General features: G+C 39.6%; 1 protein-coding gene across 2 annotated transcripts in view; it reads right to left on the reverse strand.

The window, feature by feature from the left end:
* The window catches only part of SPOCK1 (SPARC (osteonectin), cwcv and kazal like domains proteoglycan 1), a 412,787-nt gene that overhangs the window by 267,676 nt on the left and 121,757 nt on the right, over positions 1–23,354 (reverse strand). For both annotated transcript variants that reach the window (XM_081185601.1, XM_081185602.1), the window contains exon 3: positions 13,020–13,065. In XM_081185601.1, the coding sequence (XP_081041727.1) occupies positions 13,020–13,065 (46 nt within the window). The remainder of the gene's footprint in view (positions 1–13,019; positions 13,066–23,354) is intronic.

Below are 23,354 nucleotides of genomic sequence, written 5' to 3' on the forward strand. Positions count from 1 at the left end.
CTGCCATATGCCCAGCCACTCAGACCTCAATGCTCTGACTGATATAAGGATGTTTGTAAAAGTGACTTAAAAGAATTTGACACCAATGAGTGGAAAAGTCTGGCGAGTAACAGAAACATCTGGCATTACAGGCACTGGGCTGGCACTCAAAATTATGATGAGAAATTACCCCTACAATTTTAGCACAGAAGTGAGCACAAGAAAGCAAAGCATTGTTCATGGTTTTTCCAATGAAATACACAGATGGAAAAACTGTGGCAGGGCTTGCCAATCTTGGAATAGATTCTTCAGCTATCTATCATCAAAGAAGATGGACAGCTATGGGCAATGCCCCTTCTATATTATGCACCAGGGTCTTCCAACTGTCATCACAGGCCAGCATTCTTAAGAGTCACCAACTGCATATCAGATCCTGAGGCGATTGTGCATTGCTTTTGATATGTACTAGACAATGGAAATGCACTGGTTTGAAACAAACATTTTCGGCAGTGTCTCTTTTGAAGTTGTATTGAGCCACAGTCTTATAAGACATAAAATCCATATACTACTGAGAACTGCCAACTTTCCCTTAGCTCTAAATACAGCTTAAATATATAATATGACACAGATTTCACTGTCAGCCACATTACTTTATAACTTGAAGATAGGGTTACATGAGAAGAAGGCAGTTCCATGCAACAAATTCTTCTGCTGGCCACCCATCCTGTGAACAGAATGAAGTCCACTGTGTATTTGTTTTTTGAAAATAAAAATATTTGCAACTATGGCAAGATAAACACATCATGAATCTCCACTTTGAGCTAATTGTATACCCCACTGAGCGCAATACTTAATGTGCCTTACTGCATTTTCTTAAGTAATAATATGATCAAAAGTTCATTTATAATGCACTACACAATCTATCCATGCTACACATTTGTGGCAACACTCTTAATTTATCAAGCATGTTCTACAAAAATTGTGTATTGTCTGCAGCTTTAAGAAGCAAAGCGACAGAAGATTTATGTTGGTATTTTGTCCAGTTATGGTGGGTGGGAGTGGTGGTTTCCCAGTCCAGGTACCTCTATCCAACACGGTGATTCTGCTTCTTCTGGGAACCCACAGTGTTACTTGCTGGCATCAAACCCAACTTCTGTACGAGAGGAGAGTAGGGAAATGGGCAGATGTGCACCTAGTTTGGACGGGCAGTCTCCATTGTTTTGTGGGCAAGACGGATATCACCATTAATGCTGCTGGAGCTGCCAATTCTTTCCCTCCTCTGTGTTCCAGACACCAACTGCACTGATCATATTAGAGGACTTCAATGGACACATCTATATGAATGTGAAAGCAGGGAAACACTTTATTTGCACATGCAATGTGGTCCATGCAAATGAAAATATAAGAGGAAAATTATCTGCACATTTAAAGTCCAATTTTTACGAGGCTCTATTAGATTGTGCCTTTGAAGTATTGGCCAGTATTTCACAGGTTTCAGTACTGAAAATGCCAATGTATTAAACTCATGTAAAATTCACAACGGGAAATAGAACATTTGACCTCTGTTTCATGCGCTCAGTCTCTAAAAGCTTCTTGATGCAGTGATTTGCAGTTATCGTCATTACTGCTTGCATTAAAACAAATTGCACTGTGTTAAAATAGCACCTGGACGTCTAATAGTTGAAAGGGTTATCCGAGCTTTTTATTGTAATCTTGGTTTGCCTTTCTTTTCCTTGGACACTTCAAATTATTACAACATGAAAGTTGTAGAAGTTGTCACCAAAAATACTTTAAAAAATGCTATTTTCTCATTGTTAGTTCAAGGGAAAAAAATGCAAATTTATTTAAGTGGTAATGGTGTATTTTGCAATGAAAGGCGTACTAAATGACTAAGGTAATCTATCAAGATCAGGCTGGATTTTTGCCAGGTTATGATATTAAACGAAATGTTGGCTCCCTCACCATCCAAATCATTTCACCTCTTCATTTATTGTTCTAATAAAAAATGTAGACAGTAAATAAATAAAAAATCTAAATAAATCTTTATAGCACATCGTACTGTGTGACACAAAGACAATTTAGGTATTTAAAATTACCATTGTGTTTCTAATCAGGCTTTTCATCTATTTTCAGAATCTATAATCTAAAAATATGCACAGCATTAAAATAATGTCCCTCCACTTAACAGGAGTATTTTACTTCACAGTGTTTTATTTCTGAGTGCAAGCCTAAGTATTACCCTCTGTTTTAATTATGAGCAAATTGAGACACAGACACTCTGGGTTAAGTAAGGTCACACACAGAAAATTGAATGTAAAAATCAAAGCAGAAAGTTAACACAAATTATACAGATCTTGTGTCTCATCTGAATATATAAATCTTGAGACAGCCAAAATTAAGCATTTTTAATTTCAATTAATTTCAATGACAAGGTTAAGCATAAGCTGTTTATAAACTTTGGTTGGATGATGCCAATAATACTTTGCAATATTATTACACTCCTCAAAATACCGGTGTCTGACAGTTTCAATACTGGTGCTTAATGTTTCCTAATTGCAACTTTAATTCAATTTTCACTAGTATACAATACATATTTACATTGCGATCCTATACCTCTGGGGTGGGGAGCCCCACTGCACAAGCAGAAGTCATTGTGTGGACTTCTGCTGCTGAAATTCATCATTTGAACCTGACCCTATAGATCCTGATTTCCCCCCAACTTTTTATCCCACCACCATATGAAATTAAACTCATGGCTTCCTGCTATCACAGGATTTGATGGGGTGGAAATCTCCCTCTACCCCAGGGGTCAGCAAACTAAGGTCTGTGGGCCGGATCAGGCCAAAATGCTTTCAGGACCCGGTCCACAGACTGTCTGCGGATTGGCGTGGGGATTCTGTTCATTCAGGCTGCACCATTTTTTCCCCTTGCGCCATTCCATTCCTCCCCCCACACCATGGCGGCACCTCCTCCCTCCTTCCTTCTTCCCACCCTGCCTAGAGGAGGAAGGGGGCTGGGCTAACCTGACTGAGTGCCATTTTAAGCAGCCCTTTCGCACCGCTAATCTTCCCTCCGCAACTGCCGTCCTGGTGCTCCTGTGGCCCAGAGAGCGGAGCGGCCGAGCTCGCTCTGCCTACCCACGAGAAGCAGCGGTGGTGGTAGTGGTGGAAGCCCCAGGGAAGGTAAGCACAGTGGCTGGGGCTGGGGGGTGGGGAGAGGACTACTTGCCCCCGTCGCCTCTTCTTCCAGCTACCCCCCCCACTGGTGCCGCTTCTCCGGCCCACCACAAGGGACAGTCGACCGGCCTGAGGCTAAAAAAAATTGTCGACCCCTGCTCTACCCAGCCCCAAACAGCTCTGTCGTCTTCTGTTCCCCAGTGTGCAACCTGTAGGAATTCCCCCAAACAGAGCATGTTGGAAGGCAACATAGGATCCCTAGAGCTGGATCCTCTGCCATCCCATGCCATCATTGGGCTCAGCTGCTATGTCCGCTCCTGGTTTGCCTGCCTTGTCTTCTACCCCAGCCCCAGTGTAAGCGGCAGAGTGGTGGATGCAGCAGAGGCTGTGCTGCTTGGTCACACCCTGCTGCTGCCTGGCTGAGGTTAGGATTGCTCTGTTAATGTCAAACTGAATTACAAATCTGATGGCAAGTCAAACACAGAGACATTCTGATATGGCGTACTGAAGAATTAAATAATACAGAAAGACATCCTTATAGATTTTGCTCATATGTGGTTTGTCAGAGCCTACAGCTATTCCAACTATATTTTTTAATGCTAAGTACTTCATTTCATTCATAGTTTCAGTTATTGTTCTCTGCATATTCAAGCACTATTAAAATAAAGCTGATTTATTGGGCAATCACTCTTATTAATAAACATCAAAACCCAGAGTATTGGGGGGAGGGGGATGGTATAAGTGGCCAAACAGAAAATCTGCCAAGTGAAACAGAAATAACAGAAAGATTTTAGGAAACTGCACATTTATGGGGAGCAAAATAGATACAGAAATAAACAATTCCAGAAAATGGATTTATGAGTGGCTTCTCAAAAAGCACATCTTGGCTAGGGCTAAACTAAAATTGAAGCCTTCAAAAATAATTGCAGGTTCCATGATTTTACCCTGCATCACAATTCTCTCATTATCTCCTTCTGGAAGGATATTCATTAACTCCAGTCATCATCTTTCTCTTTCTCTTTCTCTCCCTCCCCCACCCCCCAGAAGTACTGAGAGAAACCATTTTGTGGGTCATAATTCAGCTGTCAGACACTAGGAAGATGTGGGTCCTATTCTTACTTCATATGGCAAAGTGGAAGGACTGATCTACATTCAGGTGTTTGTAGATAAAAGCTTTAATGATCGTACACGGATGCCAGGGGCTCCCAGCTGATACAGTGCTAAATACCTTATCGTGCTTCTTGGAAACATTTCTTCCTTGGACCAGTGGGCATATTGCTGTCTCACATGCACCAGTTTATATAAGGCTGCCCAGAAACCAGCTAGCATACCAATGGAAGAAGGGAGCAGAGGATGAATCATATTTTCCAGCTGAAGCATAAAGGAGTTTCTGTGCAGAAGGATGCTTGGATATCTCTGATGATTATCCTTCCTTCTTGGAAAAAAGAATCTTGTGAAAATAGAAAGGATGAGCTACTATAGTGTATACCTGTGTCTGAGAACAGCCCCCCCCCTTTTGGGGAAAAGACAATATCCAGAAGAGAGAATAATCTACTACACTGCATGCTCACTGGCCTTTTAAAAATCTGAACAGTTTTGGCATTCTTGGGCCTTTTAGGCAGTACCAGCTGTACTGCCTAGCTGTGGGTGTCAAGAGGCACAGAGGGTTAAAGCTCTAGGTGCCGCAAACGGGGCATAAGTGTCTGCCAGCCACTTCTTCTCTTCCACACATGAGAGAACAAGAAGGCATAATGACCTGAATGCATAGATGGAATTTGCTTCCTGCACAAAACACAGAGCTAAAAGGCAATGAATCATTTTTGATGACAGGGCGTGGAAAATCGGATAGCAAGAAATAACGAGTTACGAGTTGGCCTGGTAAAAAGAATAGGAGTGGCTGTTCAAAATTAGGGAAGAATGAGAAAAGGTTCAAAAGGTGGAACCATGAAAAGGATACAAAGATGTTGGATCTAATCAGGTAGGTAGCCGTGTTGGTCTGACGAAGTCAGGAGAGGGGACTAAAAAATTGTCCAGTAGCATCTGAAGGTATCTGAAGAAGTGTGCATGCACATGAAAGCTTATACCAGAACAAACTTAGTGGATCTAATCAGAATACCATAAACACAATGGATGAGGATTTTCATCAGTTGGAATATTGGTATTGGGAACTGGTTGGTCTTCCTTAAGGGTACAGGCTCTAGAGCAGGAGTAGCAGAAACAATGCGCTCATATGCTGTAGTTAGTCGGTAAGTCTCATCAGCCCCCATAGCATGACCAATGGCCAGGGATGGTGAGAGTTGTAGTCCAACAGCATCTGGAGGGTGCTACATTGGCTATCCATGCTCTAGAGTTCAACATTCAATCAAACAGAAAGCTGGCAAGCAAAGACTGTGTAAGACAAAACCATAAACCTGGGTTCAGGTAACACACTAATGGCTATGACTTAGCTCACAGCAGCAGGAGGACCAGAGGAGCAGCAAAGGCATCATAATCTCCTCTCTGGGAGCCTGCATGCACTAAGACAAGATCTGCCTTAGCTTTACATGTAAACTGAGCCACTGCCATGCCTAGTTTGACCTAAGTTGTTTTTTAAGGGATGGAGCCCTGCAATTAATGTTGGTGAAGCCTAGTTCAGTAACACTAAGCCAACCCATTGTTAGCCTTGGGTAATGTGGTAGCGGTCAGACTGTGGGGAGGAGTCCTGCAGCTGTGATATCACTCTGTAAGCCTCTCATTTGTTCATTCACTCTGAGACAGGGTTTGGCTCAGCATTAGCATTACTTGCAAACTGGGTCACTGAGTGATTTCTGTCAGGACTATGGCAAGAAAGGAAAGACTTAAACTTCCCCTTCCTCAGTCCCAATTAGTATCATGTCTAGTCTGGGTCTCAGAGATCTCTTTATGAAAGCAGCCAATTCTGCTGAACCACTGAGACCCATCGTGACATCAAGCCTTTTCATTTATGCTATCCTTGGTATTTAGTCAATACAGAAATAAGATATTAATGAAGATTCATGCACCATGCCATTTTTAAGTTGATATTTTGCTTTAATGTAACTGTGAACTTTGAGAGGTTGGGTTGCTTATTTGGGGTTAATTACAAATGTTTGTATACCCTCACTAGAGCAATTTCAGAAACTGCCGTGGAGCGTGTGGGAAATGTAGTTCGAAAGGTCCTGCCAAATAGGTGAATGACACTTGCACCTCCTACATCTATTATATCTGGCAGTTCTATAATCTCTTGCACCCAACATTCTGGAGAAATTGGATATAGTCTCATTTACGAGACAGGTTTTCTTCTTTCAGTGTATCCATCTGCTTGCTTATTAGAAATAATAATGGTCATTCAGTGAGACCAGTATTTTTTAATTCAAAGCATATTTCTGCAGTACAAAAAGCATTCCATTACTTCCAGTGTTTCTGCCTTTTGGGTAATGATGCTTTTTAAAATGCCATATGGCAAACAAATTATAAACCATTCTAAACTGGTTCACTGATTTTAAGGCTATCAATGTTTATTCTTTATTGGTGCACATTACCAGAAAAATTAACAGCATCTGCTTGCATATCTAGGATTCTGCAAATCTGTTAAGAATTTAAATGAACCTCTGCTACAGTGGCATGTAAGATTTCTTGTGCTGGATATATGTTCTTTTAACTTAACATTTCAACAGTTAACCATTGATAAGAATGAACACATTTCTGATGGCACATCCTTCCTTCAAACCCTTCATAAAAAATCTCCTTCTTCTTTCAACTAGACTTTTAAATGGAGATCTTTATGCTGATTTGCACCTGTAATTATTTTTATACAGATATATTTAATTGTTTTTAATCAAGGATTGTTTTCATTTTGTTTTATTGTATTGTTCTACCACTGATGTGTTTATTGAGCTCCTTCAGGAGGAAGGGGATGATATAAATATTATTCTTAACAACAACTTTGTTGGCACAACTTCTTAGTTCTTATCCTCTAGTGTGGTGAAGCTGAAGTACCTATAACTGAACTAAAACATATCCTTCCCTTGTTTACCTTCACCTTCAACTCCTCTTCCTTTATCATCTCTACTGCATTGAGAATTGAGGATAGGGCAAAGGTCTGTATTATTATTTATAGAGCCAAACACTCTATAATCTACATATATTATTGTTATTGCTCATAGTGATTACACTGAAATGTTGCTGTTATGCTGCACCTACTGTTGACTTTTTCTCCTGTACTTATGAAGTATGTAGCAAAGGTATACAACCACTTTTCCAGCTCTTTCTTTAAAATCTGACACCATCTTATTAAAAAAGAGAGAAAATAATTGCAGGGATCAGGACTCAAATGTAACAAGGTGAACTGTTCAAGTCCATAGAGCATGTTTAATGGGTTTCTTTATGTTTGAGAGCCGGCCCTATAATGTAGTTCAGTGAGCAGTAGCAGAACAGCTATAGTAAAAATGACAGGAAGGACACTATTTGCAAAAAAGTGCGGGGGGGGGGGGGCTCAGGCTGCACAACTGGGATATATGGCACATTTACACAACACCCAAGTTCTGGAATGACTTGAAGGGCAAGCAGTGGTATTTCGACTAAGCTGTATTTGCTGCTCTTCTAGGAACAAGAAATACAGTAAGACAGTGAAGTCACACCTCCTGCCAATAGGCAATCAGGGGTGCATTTGTGGCCTATGTACATATTTCCTTATTTTAGCAGGCAATAAACCTCCATCATCATGGGACATGGGTGGCAGGCAGAGAGGAGTGCAAATACCCTGCACTTCTCTTTTATCATGCAAAGCCAAACTTCTGCATTCTCCCTCCATTCTCAGGGGCAGGTACAGGCATATTCTCATTTGGAAAAGTTATTTATTTATTTCATTTCTATACCACGGATCACAGAGTGGCTTACAATATAAATCTGAACCTTTTATTCTGAATGAAGGAGGAAAGATGTGGAAGCATGGCAGTGTGGGTCATCTGCATTTGTTTGTAACTGCTACATTCCATAATATCAGAAGAAACCTCCATTGTGCGCTTCTCTTTTGGCTCAAATCCACAACTGCTTTGGACAAAGTACAGATTGTTGGTTTCTTTTCCAGTCCCTGGAGCTATCTTTAATTCTGAATGTGTTACGTCCAAGAGCAAAAGAGCATAGAGTGTTGCGGCTTCTAAGCTTCCAACCCTTGAGTTTTCTCTATCTCTACTGGGTGCCATTGTTAGTCTACGGGGCTAAGAGTGGAAGAAAAATCTCCCTTTCATCCTCCTGCCTGTGTACCTGTTCTCTCATTCTCTGTCAAGTCCTCACATATGAAGTGAAAGAATTTCCGCATTCTCTAAGGGGAGAAAAGTGAGTCAATATTGTAATCTCAGAGGAGAATAGAATCCTAATGGTTATTTTAATAGCTTAATTGTTGGCTATAAATCCCTTCCATTTTATGACTATAAACATGTTCTGCCAATATCTTTCCCCCCTCCACTTTAAATTCAGGAATAAGACTTCAAGTTGGCAAACCTGCCACCTGTGCAATTCCTATCCCCCAATCCTACTTCCTAGTCACAGCGAGCAGTCAAAAATACACATTCCCAGCATTAAAATGAACCCAGACTTTGAAATTAGAACTACGTACTTCTGCTGATTACTGATCAATTATCTGAGACTTTCAGGGTGCAGTCCGATCCACCAGCAGAGGTATATTGTGAAGTTGCAGAAGCCTAATTATGCTGGTGGAACTCGAAATATGCTACTGTCCTGACAGATCTGCCAGTAGAACTCCTCTGACATACCTGTAGAATACTCTGCTTGCAGAGCTATGTCACCAGTGAAAGTATGTTGATGAAATTGGGGTGAGCTGTGGATGGGACAGCGTAAGGTCACACTTATGCAAAATCTTCTATGCACCCAGAACATGGCTGCAAAGCTTTAGACAAGCTGCCAACCTGGTGTAAGGAATTTACCTCCCAAAACAAAGTAGCCACCTCCGGTCACCTTCCATCCTACCAATATTGCTGTGGCAGAGCATAGGATATGGCATAACAACTCCCATTCACAGCACACTACCACCAATATAAAACCTCATATAGGGAGACTATAAGACACATGACATGGGGCCCTTTTCTCTGACTTCATTTCACATGTACTTGGATCTCACAGAGTGGTATTCTGATGATGGGAAACTATGGAAGAAGGATTACTTGGCCCATCTAACAATGGAGGCTTTGACATGAATCTCTTAACAATTAGGACATACAGAGGTGTATGTTGTGTAGCATTGTATCAACAACACTATCATTCCCTGCCCTGCTTTATTTTGGCCTAAGGTAATGGGACCTAACTGCCAAGAGTTAATTATCTGTATTAAAACTGCCCAGTTTATGAAGTCTGATTTCTGAACAGCTTAAATCAATAATTTTAAACAGGTCACTGATTATATGTCAGAATGCAATAGCTGTGCTTTGGATTTTTAGAGAGAGGGGGAGAAAATGTGCAGACTAGCTTTAGAAGCCCTGGAGAGGAAACGTGGCATTCACAATAACAGCAAACTGATTAGCAGCTTGAAAGTAAGGCAATTACAAATATGAGAGAGAACTTGACATCATTAGAATTCCAAGAGCACAAATACATTAGCATCCCAGGAAATACAAGACAATAAAAACCAGCAATGCAATGCAGGAGCATAAGGCTTACTTATATAAAATGGTCACATTTCAGTAAAGAATGAAACCGAGCCCTCCTGAACTCACCCCAACACACATCACCATTACACATGCACATTCAATCACCACATAATACAGCCGGGAAGCTTGTGATTATGTACCGGTTAGAAAATGGGCGAGTCCTTTTACAAATACCTTCTTTGCATGAACGAGATAATTATGCATTAAGAATTGCACATTCAAATCATTGTATGTCCACAGAGGAAAGTAATTCCTGTGCCAATCAACAGTGAAAAACAAAAAACCCAAATTTAAATCCTGGAAACACAAGGCTTAAGGAGGGATTTAGGTAGCCTACAGACATTCTGTTGAACATCTAATCCAAACAGAGATGTATTTCATTGGTATTCCAGTAGTGGCAAACCTGAAACTTGCATGAGTGGATTGTCCTTAAGTTGCATCCAGAAACACACAGGAGATAAATTCCAGGGCAGAACAACAGCACAATCCGGCTGTTTTTGTAGAAATGATTGGATCTCAAGGATACTTTTAGCACTTCATCAGACACATATTGGTCAGCAACTACTGTGATGTACATCACATAATACAGCAATAAATATGGAAGAGAATACTATTTGTCTGTAATGTGCCAGTGAAATGTCAGGGATTTTTAAAATTTGTAATGGAACTGGTTGGTTACTGCACAGTAATTTACAAAACTGCATGCTTTATAATGCTGGTCACCAGCCTGGGAAGCTGTCCTCTTATATATGCCAGAGTGCCAGCAGTGCTTGTTTGCAGTAGACACCATGCAGTGTAAAGATGATCAATAGCATCTGCTAAAATTTTAATGAGGCAAGACCCAGGGAAGGTTAATTGTCCCACATGTTCTCCTTGCTAGTAACAGAGTCTTAATGAAAAACTATTTCAAGCAGCTTTTTTTTCCTTTTCTTATTTAAGGGTTTTCAGGACACCAGTGCAGAATGGTATTCTTCTGCCGTGCTGTTGGGTGCAGCAGAAATGTTAAGTTCTAAGGGAGAAATGTGGCCGTCACATTGTTAGAAATCTAGTGTGGTACCATCAGTTTATAATATGCACTTAAACTACTTTCCAGTTGAATGGTTGCAGATTCTTTGCTTTTTACTCAACTGGCAGAAACTGATATGTACAACCCCAGCAGGACTGCTAATGTGCCTTATTATCATCTCCGTATGAGATCTGGAAAGAATCTGCTGCACAACCCTGTATAGAAGGGGTTCTCAATATGGTGGTTTCCCCCTTGAAAGGAACATGGATATGTATGTTCATTAAGCAAGTAATGCCTTCCTGACCTCCAGCCAAGACCTGGGTGCATTATATATCCCTGACAGAGGACTGTGACAGCACCCCCACTTTCCTAACATCCTAATATGATTTGAAAAGAAGGGAGCTAGAGAGAGTAGTCACTTTGTGGTTAACGGTATTTTCCTGACTATAGTTTATGGATAGGATTAGAGATATGTTCTATTCCTCTTATAGTGCCAGTGTTCAGATTAGTATCCCACAGATCAACACAAGCAGCAGCAACAGGCCTTATAAATGAGGTTATAACTAAGGATCTTGGCATGTTCATCTGTACAACAGATGACAGCACAAAGATAAAAGGGTCGGAAGCCAGAGTCAGGCATTAAGGATGGAGGATGATCTAAAAGTTTGAGAAACTGCTGTAGAGTCTCTGGAAATTCTAGATGCTATGATAAACTTCTAAACTACCCACATGTAGAATCTCTATGTGCTCCAGCCAATCAGAATTTATTAAATACCTTTCCTAAAGTACTTGTGGCTTCCATGAATCTGTGATTTACCAAAACTGATCTGACTAGAAATGGTTCGTGAATATACTCTGCTGCTCTATATTCCTTTGGAATCCAGGCATATGTTACCGTTATAGACAGGTTATTATTCGGCTATATGAATTTATAGAGTAATGGCCGGCCAGATATTCCTTCACCATTTTACTTTCCTCAAGGCAGGTGAGTTTTGGTCTGCTAGGTTAATGATTCCATCATTTGGTAACATTGTTTTCTTGAGTGATAGATTTCATCAACGCTTTACCAGTATTTCCTTGCCAACATATGGTACTGCATCACAGCACTGACTCTTTTATTTCTGTATACTGCACATGAGAGCAAGACAGCTCTGACACCTTTTCCTTTAGCACATTTGATGGGTGTACTCTTTGCTGTGGGAGATTTTTTTGCACTCACAATGAAACAAAAATTGCATTTAACAGCAGTCTTTCCAGGGGTAGCGTTACACTATTGTTTACGGTGACCTTTTATTTTCAGATGAGGAAGCAAGCTAAAATATCTCTTGCACACAAGCACACAAAAAAGGGAAAAGGAAAAAGAACAGAAATGTAGCAAGAAAAATGAAAATACAGCAGATGATGCTGTTGAAATTCTAAAGCCATGTTTGGCACAATTGTTTCATCATAAACTGGCAACTTTGACAAAATGTATTTAAAGATATTACAAGTGAAAGAATCACAAAACATAACAAATATGCATGGTTTTTTGCAGTGCATTATTTTTTTTTACTTTCACAACACTATTCCAATACAGATGAGAGATCATAGAAAGGTTACTGCAAAAAATGAGATCTTTACAGAACATGCGAAGCACCAGTCTTCATGAGAAAGTAATTTATATTGGGGAAAGGCACAACAGTAAATTAGACACTCTCTTCCAAAGCACCACTTTCTCAGTTTTCAAAGCATTCCCACTGGGCTGCTAATGAGTAAAAGAAGTATCACAAAAGATCCTAATTCCATGTTGCAACTACTTTGACCCTTTGTAATAATATGAATTCAGTGAGACTACGGTATAGTTGAAAGAATGGAACTTCATTGTTTAATCTGGGGTCACCAACCTAGCGCCCACAGTCACTACGATAACTGTGAAGGCCTTCACTGGTGCTCCTGGGCAGAGCATCTAGATGTTAAGATTTATTTGCTTTCTTTAGTGTTTTTAAGGTTCTAGCCCTCCTGGAAAAGGAAGTTGTGAAGCAAAATGTGCAGGTAGCCTTGTAAGCAATTTCTATGAAATAAGCCAGGCTGGCTGCTCCTGTCAGTAGCTGTTTTAAACCAATAGGTGAAGCTATGTTGTTGAGAAACCAAGCATTATGGATATTGATACTTATAAAACAAAGCAATTTTATAGAGTGAATATAATATTTCTTTTACCTTGATCAAAAGGCTTGTTTGGATTCCAGTTTCTGAAATAATCATCCTAAAGGGAAGAAAATAGGAGTGAAAACAGTTAAACTGTTAAAATGAAACGTAGGTATTCTTTTGGGCAAGTCTTTTATTTATTTCTTTGTTAAACAAACATGCAAACTCTTTTTCTGTAATCCATTTACTGTTTGGCCTCAAGATAAAACAAAGTTTAAAAATTTAAAATGTTGCTTTCAAACATATACACACAAAATATAACACAGAAAATGAAGATATATTTCAAAATACTGTGCTATCTTAGTGGCTCCAGGGTTGTGTATATATCCAGGGAATTTCAAAGAAGCCTAACCAGTGAAGGGAAAACTCCTCTCGGCTTCATTTGGAATTGGGCTCATCTAGCCCAACCAATTTTCTTTTAAACTCAGCAGAGAGCTTGGTTATTTTTGAGTGCAATCCCAAACTTTTTCAGGATATCATTGCACACCCAATGACATAATGTGGAGAATGACATGGTTGAAATCCTTCCCCATAACCAGTTCACTTTTCTCCCTTACTCCATTCCAAAATTTATACCTGGAATGGATTGGGAAAGGAAGAGGGTTAACTTGGGTTATATCTGAGTTAGAGGAAAACTCTGGAAGTAATAATGCTTCATATTACAGTTGGGCTTTTTAATTTGCTGATATTCATATTCAAAGCAAAGGCATTATGAACTGCAGTGACTAAATCTGATAGCAAAGGTTCTTTTACCCATTACACACGTTAGTGGTAAGTGACCTTTCCTCTGTCTCTGGCATGTATACCTGTAAAAATCAGCACTAGCAACATATTTACAAATGAAGTCTGTGAAACTGGCCTTTGTGGTAAGGCATCTGTTTAAGAGCTATGCATAAGGAACTGTAATATTGTGCAAGTAGTGAGCACAAGACAAGCAGAGGCAGAGGTTGCTTCCTTTCTCAACAGGGCCACACACTGGCTGCTATTAGCTAAGTCTCCTCTTCCTCCTCAAGATGCACAATCAGGATTCCAATTCACAATACCAGATTTTGTAAGCATGGCAAATGGCCAGTGGCGTAGCGTGGGTTGTCAGCACCCGGGGCAAGGCAAGTAATTTGCGCCCCCTAACCCGTGAGCCAGGTAGGGGCAGAGAGCTGCGAGTACGAGCGCCCCCCCAGATGTTGCGGCCGGTGCGGCCGGCCCCCCCTGCACCCCCCACGCTACGCCACTGCAAATGGCTCTTCCTGGGTGTGCATATCCTGCATGGGAGAGAATTGACTGGGTGTAGGCCTCATATTTCTGTGCTAGAGATGATAAAAATACTACAGGTTTGTTGTTGTTTTTTTACTAGGTATTCCTCTCCTATAAAGCACTCTGGGATAATAAAGAAGTCATGAAGGGTGGCATGCAAATGACATTTAAAAAACCCAATATTTTCAACTACTTAACAAGCAAAGGATTTAGTGAGCTGTCTTTAATTTAACAGTTTAACTAGTCAACGTTAGTACATTACCCTTCCCCTACATTTATCTACATTTTTAAAAATGAATTAAAGTTGCCTTGCTATTGTCTAGTCATACTGCACGTGGTAATTTTAGTGATCTTGGATTATATCCAATACACTCTGGGGTAGACCCATTGAAATCAATGGATTTAAGTTATAAAACCTATTGATTTCAGTGAGTCTACTCTGAGTATCACTAATATTGGACATCATTTTGTTCAAATAAAAAACAAATTATTATCTCTTAATGAAGCAAAATGATTGCTACTTGTCCCTTTTGCAACCTTCAGTCAATTGATTCTGAGAGCTTCTCTTCATCTCTCTCTCCATTTCAGTCCCCTGCTGCTGTGGACATTGTATAACTTCTTCACTTGCTCCTTTCACCCTTTCCTCCAGAAGTTTTTGGTGAAAGCATTTTAAAACAGATTTTAAAAATCCATTCCCTTTACCCCCATCTACATTCCTCCTCCTCCTCTCCTGTATTGGCTGAGGTTTCCTTATTTGCTTCTTTTTCTGTGATTATTCACTCATATTTGTCTTTCATGATTCTCTCTTTCCACTCTACTACTCATGCCCCTCACTCAATTTTCTCTTGCTTCCTGACATCCATTGCCCTAGCATTCCTTTTTATTGCATATTTGCAATTTTTCTCTATATGTTCTCTTTTTCATTCCTGTAAGTCTACCCTTGTTACACACAAAAAAAGTGTTTGATTCTCATTCCCCACTCTCTCTCATTGTTCCTCTCTCTCTTGAGGATACTGCTCTTTTCCAATGTCTTACTTTCCCTCCTCCAAATGTTGTCACTTTTTAAAAAAAAAAACCGCTCAGCCGATCTTCTCTTCCTCCAACCCTCTTAGAGAAAAAAAGCTTAAGGGTCAAAAAATAGCAAGTAACAGCTACATGAATGCAACACTGCCCACTTGCTTCCAGCTCAGAAAAGGTTTGCTCCTCACAGTTCACTTGGCCAAATGTTTTGATTACAGCCCTTGTTTGACAGTACAGAGATAATTCTAGAAAGTATAGTCTTTCCATAGGTCATTTTTAAATTGGTTTTAGTTCTTTTCACTCTCTCACTTCTATTTCTAGTAATCTTATTGCAGCAATATCTCTTCTCTGTATTCCTTCTTCTGGTTCTTTAGCCTCTAGTCCAGCTGACTGACCCACTTCCATTGCTTGCTTGAGTATTGGAGTTAAGCAGTAACTTTCTTGTCATTACTTCAGAGTTTCTAACAATGGTTCTGCTTAACCACCTCTTATCCTTTCTGAAAGAACTGAGTACTGGGCCCTTTTCTTTTCATCCCTGACATTCTCCCTTTTAGCTCTTTTATCTGCTTATTTCCTCTCACATACCACATTTATATTGAGTTGCAACTATACTCACCTACACCCAAGCCATTTCTTCTTTTCATGTTCCAACCCCCTGCGGTTTTCTGATACCCTTGTATTCATATGAATCATATCCATTTTCTCAAACTTAATTTGGGTCAAAATTGAGCTTCTGATTTTTCCTCTTATGCAGAACTTTCTCTTGCGCGTGTTCATATTGTTTTTTCTCCTCAAGCTTAAAATCTAGGCATTCTCATTTCCTCCATATGTCCATGGTCTTTCAAAGTCTTAACATTTAAGGCAAACCATTCACTACCAAAAGAAGTAGACTGCACTTATTCATGGTCATTATTATTTCCTCCATTTTCTGCACAGATAAATTCTAGCATTCTTCTTGTTGGTATTGCTGTTTCTGCTCTCAAAATTCTATAGTCTGTATTCAACTCTGCCTCCTGCCTGATATATTCTACTTGCCTTTCAGCTCATGCAATTCCCAACCCCACTCTGGTTATACTGCTCCTGTCACTTGGTTCCTCTTCCTTCTCATCAGTGCTTTAAGCTACTTGTATTTAAATAATTTTGCATTATCTTTTCGCCTCTCTATCATCTCTTATTTCTATACACACTTCTTCCTAAAACCTTCACTCTAAAGGTACCAATTTCCTAGTTAAACCTAAGTACACTTTTTCTATTCCCCACCTACTTCCATTTCTCGTTCCCTGGAGTGCTCTTCCATTTAACAGCTGACTCTCTTTTACAATGAAGTAAAAACTCCTTTACATTCTTGCTTCTCCCAACTGCTGCTCTTCAACCCCTTTTTACCGTTCTTCCATTTCCTCCCTAATATCATCGTGCCTTTTTGTTAGATTGCAAGCCTACAGACAAAGCTTGCTTAATTTGTGCGCAACTTGCTAATTTATATGGCATTAGGCATATTTTGAAGGTGATACTAATGGGGTTTTCCCCCTTCCATAAGATCTACATACCTCCTGATTGTAATAAAACCTCAAAGCGGTTTACAAAAGGGCAGAGCGGTATATAAAAAGTGTGAGCTGGAGTGGGAAATTGATCAAATGCAGATCTAATCACACGATGCAGGAAATGACAGCTAGTTAAGAATAAGAAGATATTTTCAATGTACATATTCTAAACTAGCATCATTTTATTTTAGCAGCTTCTGCATCCCAGGGCTTCTTCTAATGCAGTGGATTCACTACTACGAAGTTTTACTGCTCAAATGAACAAATGACTTGCAGAAGCATATTTCACTCTCACAAAAAGTATTATTAGACCTGACCCCCGCTTTAAGCTTAATTGCTTTTAATTTATTCCTATACAAAATACAATGCTTTAGTATTTCTTAAGTGTCTTTTCTTCCCCAAGCTATTCATTACTTACATTATCTAAATTGAGAGGAACATATTCATTTAACCCACTGCACTGTAGGGGAAGGCAGCACAATGATTCCATCTAGTGTGATGAGAATGCTATCCCCAGTTCTGCTCTGGAAAGTTGGGGGAACTCCAACAACAGATTTAGGGAGCACACAGGGGGAGGAGGGGCACTGATGGAACCTTAGTTTTAATGCTATGTTCAATACAACTCAAAGTCTCTTAGGAATAAAAGCATGTTTGTGTACGGGGGAAAATACATAGATAAGGGAACTGTGGGGGTTTTTGTTTTTAGAGAAACCTTCTCTGATATATAAACTTTTAGCATGTAGAAAACGACATGCTTTCTTGTACACTGACGTGGTGATACTATGTTAATGGGAGACACTTTATAAATATTTTAAATAAATAAATAAAGATTAACAACAGCATTTATTGTGCTATTACTGCTTTATTAACTGAGCACTGGAAAAGTTCGAGGAGTGCTCACTTAGTGAAGTTTGTGTGATTAAATGCCTGTACCAGTTTGATCTTCCCTCCCTACTGGATCAGTTTGCCTAGAGCCATTTTGTACCCAGATGTTAAACCAGGGATGACAATACAGAAGTTTAATGGGCAGCATTCAGCTACATTTTGCTCATTTCTGTGGGTCTACTCTGAGGAAAGCTTAGTTGAATACCACCTGATATAGTTTCCAAACAGAACGAACTCTTGCTCAATACTTTCCAGTCTATTTCATAGACCAGAGACCAGAAAATGAACAAGTTTTGGAACAAAGAGGCTAAACCATTATTTAAAATGTTGACTGTGTATAAAATGCCATGCAGTACCTTTTAGGTATTCAATTGTTAACAAGAAGAAGCAAACATACCTCAACTTCCTGATGACGTAAGCATAATAAATGAGGAAACATAAAAGAATGAATTTAAATATTGGGAAAGAATGCAAACATTTTTCAGCCCCCCCCCCAACAATTCAAAGATACATTTGATGCAAGACAAAATTTAAAATCAGAATATCCATTTATACTTTCTAAATTCCATTGCAAGTCATCTAGCTATTTCCATTACCTAAATAAATATACAGTTCTGTAGGCAATAAAATACTATTTATAAAAAAAAACCTGTAATAAAATGTCATGCTTGACAAGTATAGGAAAACTAAACAGAAATGAGCTTATCTTTCATGAGCTCTTAATGTTATGTTGAATGATTTTGCCATAGTTGTGGATAAACCTAGACCTGAATTTTTAAAGTCCTATGTTTTGTGAAGTTAGAAAGGGTAGGGGGAGGGAGAAAACCCCCCAATGCTAATTACAATTAGAACTATACTCCCTAAAAGTAATTGATCAGTAGTGGCCTCAGTAGGGTCTTTGCCCATCTGAGCATTTGGAATCTTAATTCACTAGTATGAGTGGCTAGTAAAGGTAATGGGACTCCTGACCATTAAGTCCAGTCGCGGACGTCTCTGGGGTTGTGGCGCTCATCTCACTTTACTGGCCGAGGGAACTGGCGTTTGTCCATAGACAGCTTCCAGGTCATGTGGCCAGCATGACAAAGCCGCTTCTGGCGAACCAGAGCAGCACACGGAAATGCTGTTTACCTTCCCGCCAGAGGGGTACCTATTTATCTATTTGCACTTTGACATGTTTTCGAACTGCTAGGTTGGCAGGACCTGGGACCGAGCAACAGGAGCTCACCCCGTTGCGGGGATTCAAACCGCTGACCTTCTGATTGTCAAGCCCTACGCTCTGTGGTTTAGACCACAGCACCACCTTTACCTTTCTTTCTTTACCTTTACATCAACAGTACATATTATTTAGACATGTAACATTTATGTAATGAAACCAGCAAGGTGAGAGGATTATAAACCATTGGGAATAAGAAATAAATTGTAATATATTGAAACATACCAATTTTAAATGTTTAAAATTTTCTTTAAAACATTTGCAATGCAGTACCAAGCTTTAATTTAAACAATATTAGTAGTTGTATGCTATCTACTAAGTATATCAATAGTTATAAATCAGATATATGAAGAATATGTTAATCTTAGTGGTGTGCAGGGATCCAGATGAATCCCAAGCAGAATGCTTTGGAGGGATAATAATGTTGTTCAAGGTGAAACAGGATCTGTCCAACATGCCCTTAACCAAAGCAATGTCCCCTGAAGCATTTTGTAGTGCACTGGGGATGTGGGTGTCAAAGACACAATTACAGCGCATCTGCTAAAAAGTCAAACTATGTATTTAAGCTTACTATAGGGGGGAAATGTGAAAGGGAGGGTTCCAAACCAGATTACAAATCTATTTTGTAATCTGAGGGAATAATTTTAGCAGTGCTCTTCCATCACAGTGCTTTGGGATGAAGAGGTGCTTATGAAATAAAGAGCTTTGCTCTTCAGTGTTTCTTTCTCTTTTGAAAGTCCTGTCTCTAAGGAGCAGGATGCAAGAAGAGTTCTGGTGGGATTCTCTGGAAGTTTCTTTTGTGTTCCTCATTCCAATCAATACACCCAAACTCTTGTTGCCTACCTTTCCCAAGCTCTTCTTTTCTTATTTATTCTACTTTGACTTACTTTTACTGCAGTTGGCTTTTTGAGTCCAAGTGTATTATGGCAGCAGTACTCATTCTTGCTCAGTCATAGTATGGGATAGGAGAATCTGTCCATTTTTGTTTCTTTCGCTTTCTCATTTTTCGAATCTTAAGTTCCGTTCTCCACTTTTGCACATCAAGTAGTGAATGTTTTCTTTCAAAAGTTCTCAGCAGCTTTGGGTGCTGGGAAGAATTGCTCTATTTGCAAATCCTTGTTTTGCTGATTTCATTTAATATTTTAATTTTCTGAGATTGTTAATTTGAGGTTGTCATCAGCTGTACGCCATGATCATCACAATTATAACAAATAAAGGCTTGACATATCTCGCTTTGCATGTCACGAGTCTATCTCATATATTAGTTTCACCTTTTAAATTGAATTACTGAAATAAATGAACTTTTCCATGATATTCTAATTTTTTGAGTTTCACCTGTATTTCACACACTTGTCTTCAGAACATTATACTTGCTAATGTAAGACACCAGAGTGAAAGCTTTGAAGGTGGGCGTGGGTAGGAGCATTAATAATGTTCAATATACACATACCAAGTGGCATAGCACCATCAGCATTTATTAAAATAATGTTTGTTCCACTCTTCATCTTAAAAAGGCCCCTGGAACAGCTTATAGATTGCTTAAAAAGATTTCAGCCCATATTTTGTCCCTTACCATGTGAAGGGTGAAATTAGCTTTAACTTCTCCTGCAACTATCCTAGACATAGAGATCACAACAGAAGTAAAGTCAAATCAAATCACAAAAAATTACTTGCTCAGATTAACTTTGATGAGTTCCAAATTTATGCAACTCCACCCAGAATCTCATTCTTGTTTTTTAACTTCTGCTTTATAAACCTGATAATTAAACTCCTTGAAGCAAGTAAACTCTTTATTACACAGGAACACATTTCACAGACGTTTTGCAAACTTGTCAAAAAAAGGAAGCTTACATAAAATGCTTAGGTTATGAATAGCAAAAACATTAGCTAAATAGGACTATAAATGTTGGATAAATTGCAGTTATCCATTGTACACTAATCTAGCAGCAATAAGATGAATAAAAGAGCTCTAGAGCGAGTGTACTACTCTTGATACATTCTCATATTTGGGGACTGAAATGCTAATCTTAATTTTGCATTAAGTAAATGGCAAGAAATGGCCTTTTGTGCATCAGTGTCCTGGAACAGCAGACCAAGGCCAGGTGACCATTACAGTGGTGCCTCGCAAGATGAAAAGAATCCGTTCTGTGATTCTCTTCGTCTAGCGGTTTTTTCGTCTTGCGAAGCAAGCCCATTGACGGATTAGCGGATTAGCGCTATTAGCGGCTTTTAGCGGCTTATCGGATCAGCTGATAAGCGGCTTAGCGACTTAGAAAAAGGGGGGGGGAAGGGAAAGAACCCGCAGGAACTCGCAAGACATTTTCGTCTTGCGAAGCAAGCCCATAGGAGATTCGTTTTGCGAAGCACCTCCAAAACGGAAAACTCTTTCGTCTAGTGAGTTTTCCGTCTTGCGGGGCACCACTGTACTTTCCAGGTAGATCAATAATATCATAGGAGCTGAAGCAGTGATAGCAGCTGAGGCAATCAGCCAATCAGGAGAGTGACTGTGGAATTTAAATGAGCTGCTGACAGTTTAACAGGCAGATAGGGACTTTCTGTCTGAGCGGTCTTCTTAGCGCGTATCTGTCAGGAGGGACAGATAGTGAATTGGCTCTCAAAGATAGGGATTTGACTCTCAGTGGGAGAGGGACTAACAGTGTGGACAGTTGGGATCAGAACTGGGAGCAGTTAGCTAGGCAGGGCAACCCAGTTTTCATTCCCCAAGGGCAAGTTAAATTCAAGAAAAGGATGAGTGGGTGTTGCTGGTTAGAACACTGATAGACTTTGGGGGGGTGTTGTCTACCTTTGACTTGGTTTGTAAAAGACTGCTGTTTAAAAGTTCCTATGTAAAGAGTTTGTATTTTAAACTAAGTTTTGTACCACACTTTTGAAACCAGAAAATGTTAAGCATTCATTGACTGTAATTAAATAAAAAAATAGTTTTGTTCCATAAATGCCTCCTCGTGCTTTGAACGTCCGAGCTGAGAGTGAGTTGTCACTGGGTAGCCTTCACGGAAATACTACACCTTGCTGTTGTTAAAACATGAATGCTGACTCAAACAGTTAACTGTAGACCTCTGCTCTGTGGGTGCAGTGAAAACTTTTATCTAGTAGAACACACATAATATCATTCACAATACCCAGCATCCATCTTTGTTGAGGCTGTTTGTTACACCTGTGCTTTTTGATGCCCTTGCTTTGTAATATTGAAAATCATCTCAACATCAAAGAAAGGTTGGAGCAGCTGCTTGTTGAAACCAACCTAGCCTATACCATAAACATCTCCCCAAGGTCTAATGCCCATTTAAAGCAAACTCTAGTACCAGCAAATTACACATTTCCCCCTCTTAATTCAAATGGAGATTTCCCAGTTGAGCCTGCTCTAGTAAGAGAGGTTAGTCTCTCAACCTTCTAAGCACATTGTAATTTTCCTAGCTATCATTTTCTGCCCTGTCTCTTGGGAGGTGGAGAATATTCATTCAATTAGGTTGGTTTCCACAGTGAATGAATTGCATATACTATTGAGATATTTCTTGAAATCCCTCCATCCACCCTTTGGCAGAAGGAATAATTGAAGACATGCTGATACATTTGCCAAGGCAGTTGGAAGTCAGGTGATACTACTTGTGCACATGAAAAGATAATGCAAAATATATATGGCAGGGACGATTTTGGATAGCAGTACAGATCTGGGGGAATCAAGATCTCTGCGGTTGCTGCACCTCAATTGCTTACGAAATTTTAGTAGAGTCACCAGTTTGAAGATGCTTTGGGTATGCATTTGAATGTGTCTATATGTATAAATGCTTGCTTTTCATAAGTTTATAAATATATAAATTTTGTTTACTTTGTTAAACAATGAAGATAAAATCATACACTTCTGCACAGTATGACAGTGAGTCTCTCTTATTTGGGATCTAATAATTAACCAGACTATTCCTCTAAGCTTCTTCCTTTTTAACATACTTCATTTCCGAGGCCTTTTAAAATTATGGACTCTTCCCGCAGATAAAATGTTTGTCTCTTCACTAACTAGGCGAAACTGACAGTCCAAACCCTGGCTACTTCTCCTCTGCAAAGCAGAGGATAGCATGGGATCCCCAGCTGTAGCAGTCCAATATACAAACCCTCTCAGGCCCGGTCAAGTTGCATAACAGTCTAAGGCTATGATGTCAAGGTGATTTTAAAGGTTTATAAGATTTGATGCTTTTGAGCATTCTTGCATTGGTTTTTTTCTTTCAACATCCGATAGCAACACCCTAAAAATTCTCATCGATTTTGGGGGTGAGCAAGACTGTGTTCACATATCCCTTACAAAGACATGGGTTAGGAACCCTAATTAGGTAGACAGCCACTGTGGTGAAGAAGTGATGTATGGGGCAAGAGTTAAGTATCCCTCCTCTCACCTATACTATCTTCCCTGAAAATTGTGTCTTT

The sequence above is a fragment of the Podarcis bocagei genome, assembly GCF_964188305.1.
Source record: "Podarcis bocagei genome assembly, chromosome: 2".
Lineage (NCBI taxonomy): Eukaryota > Metazoa > Chordata > Lepidosauria > Squamata > Lacertidae > Podarcis > Podarcis bocagei.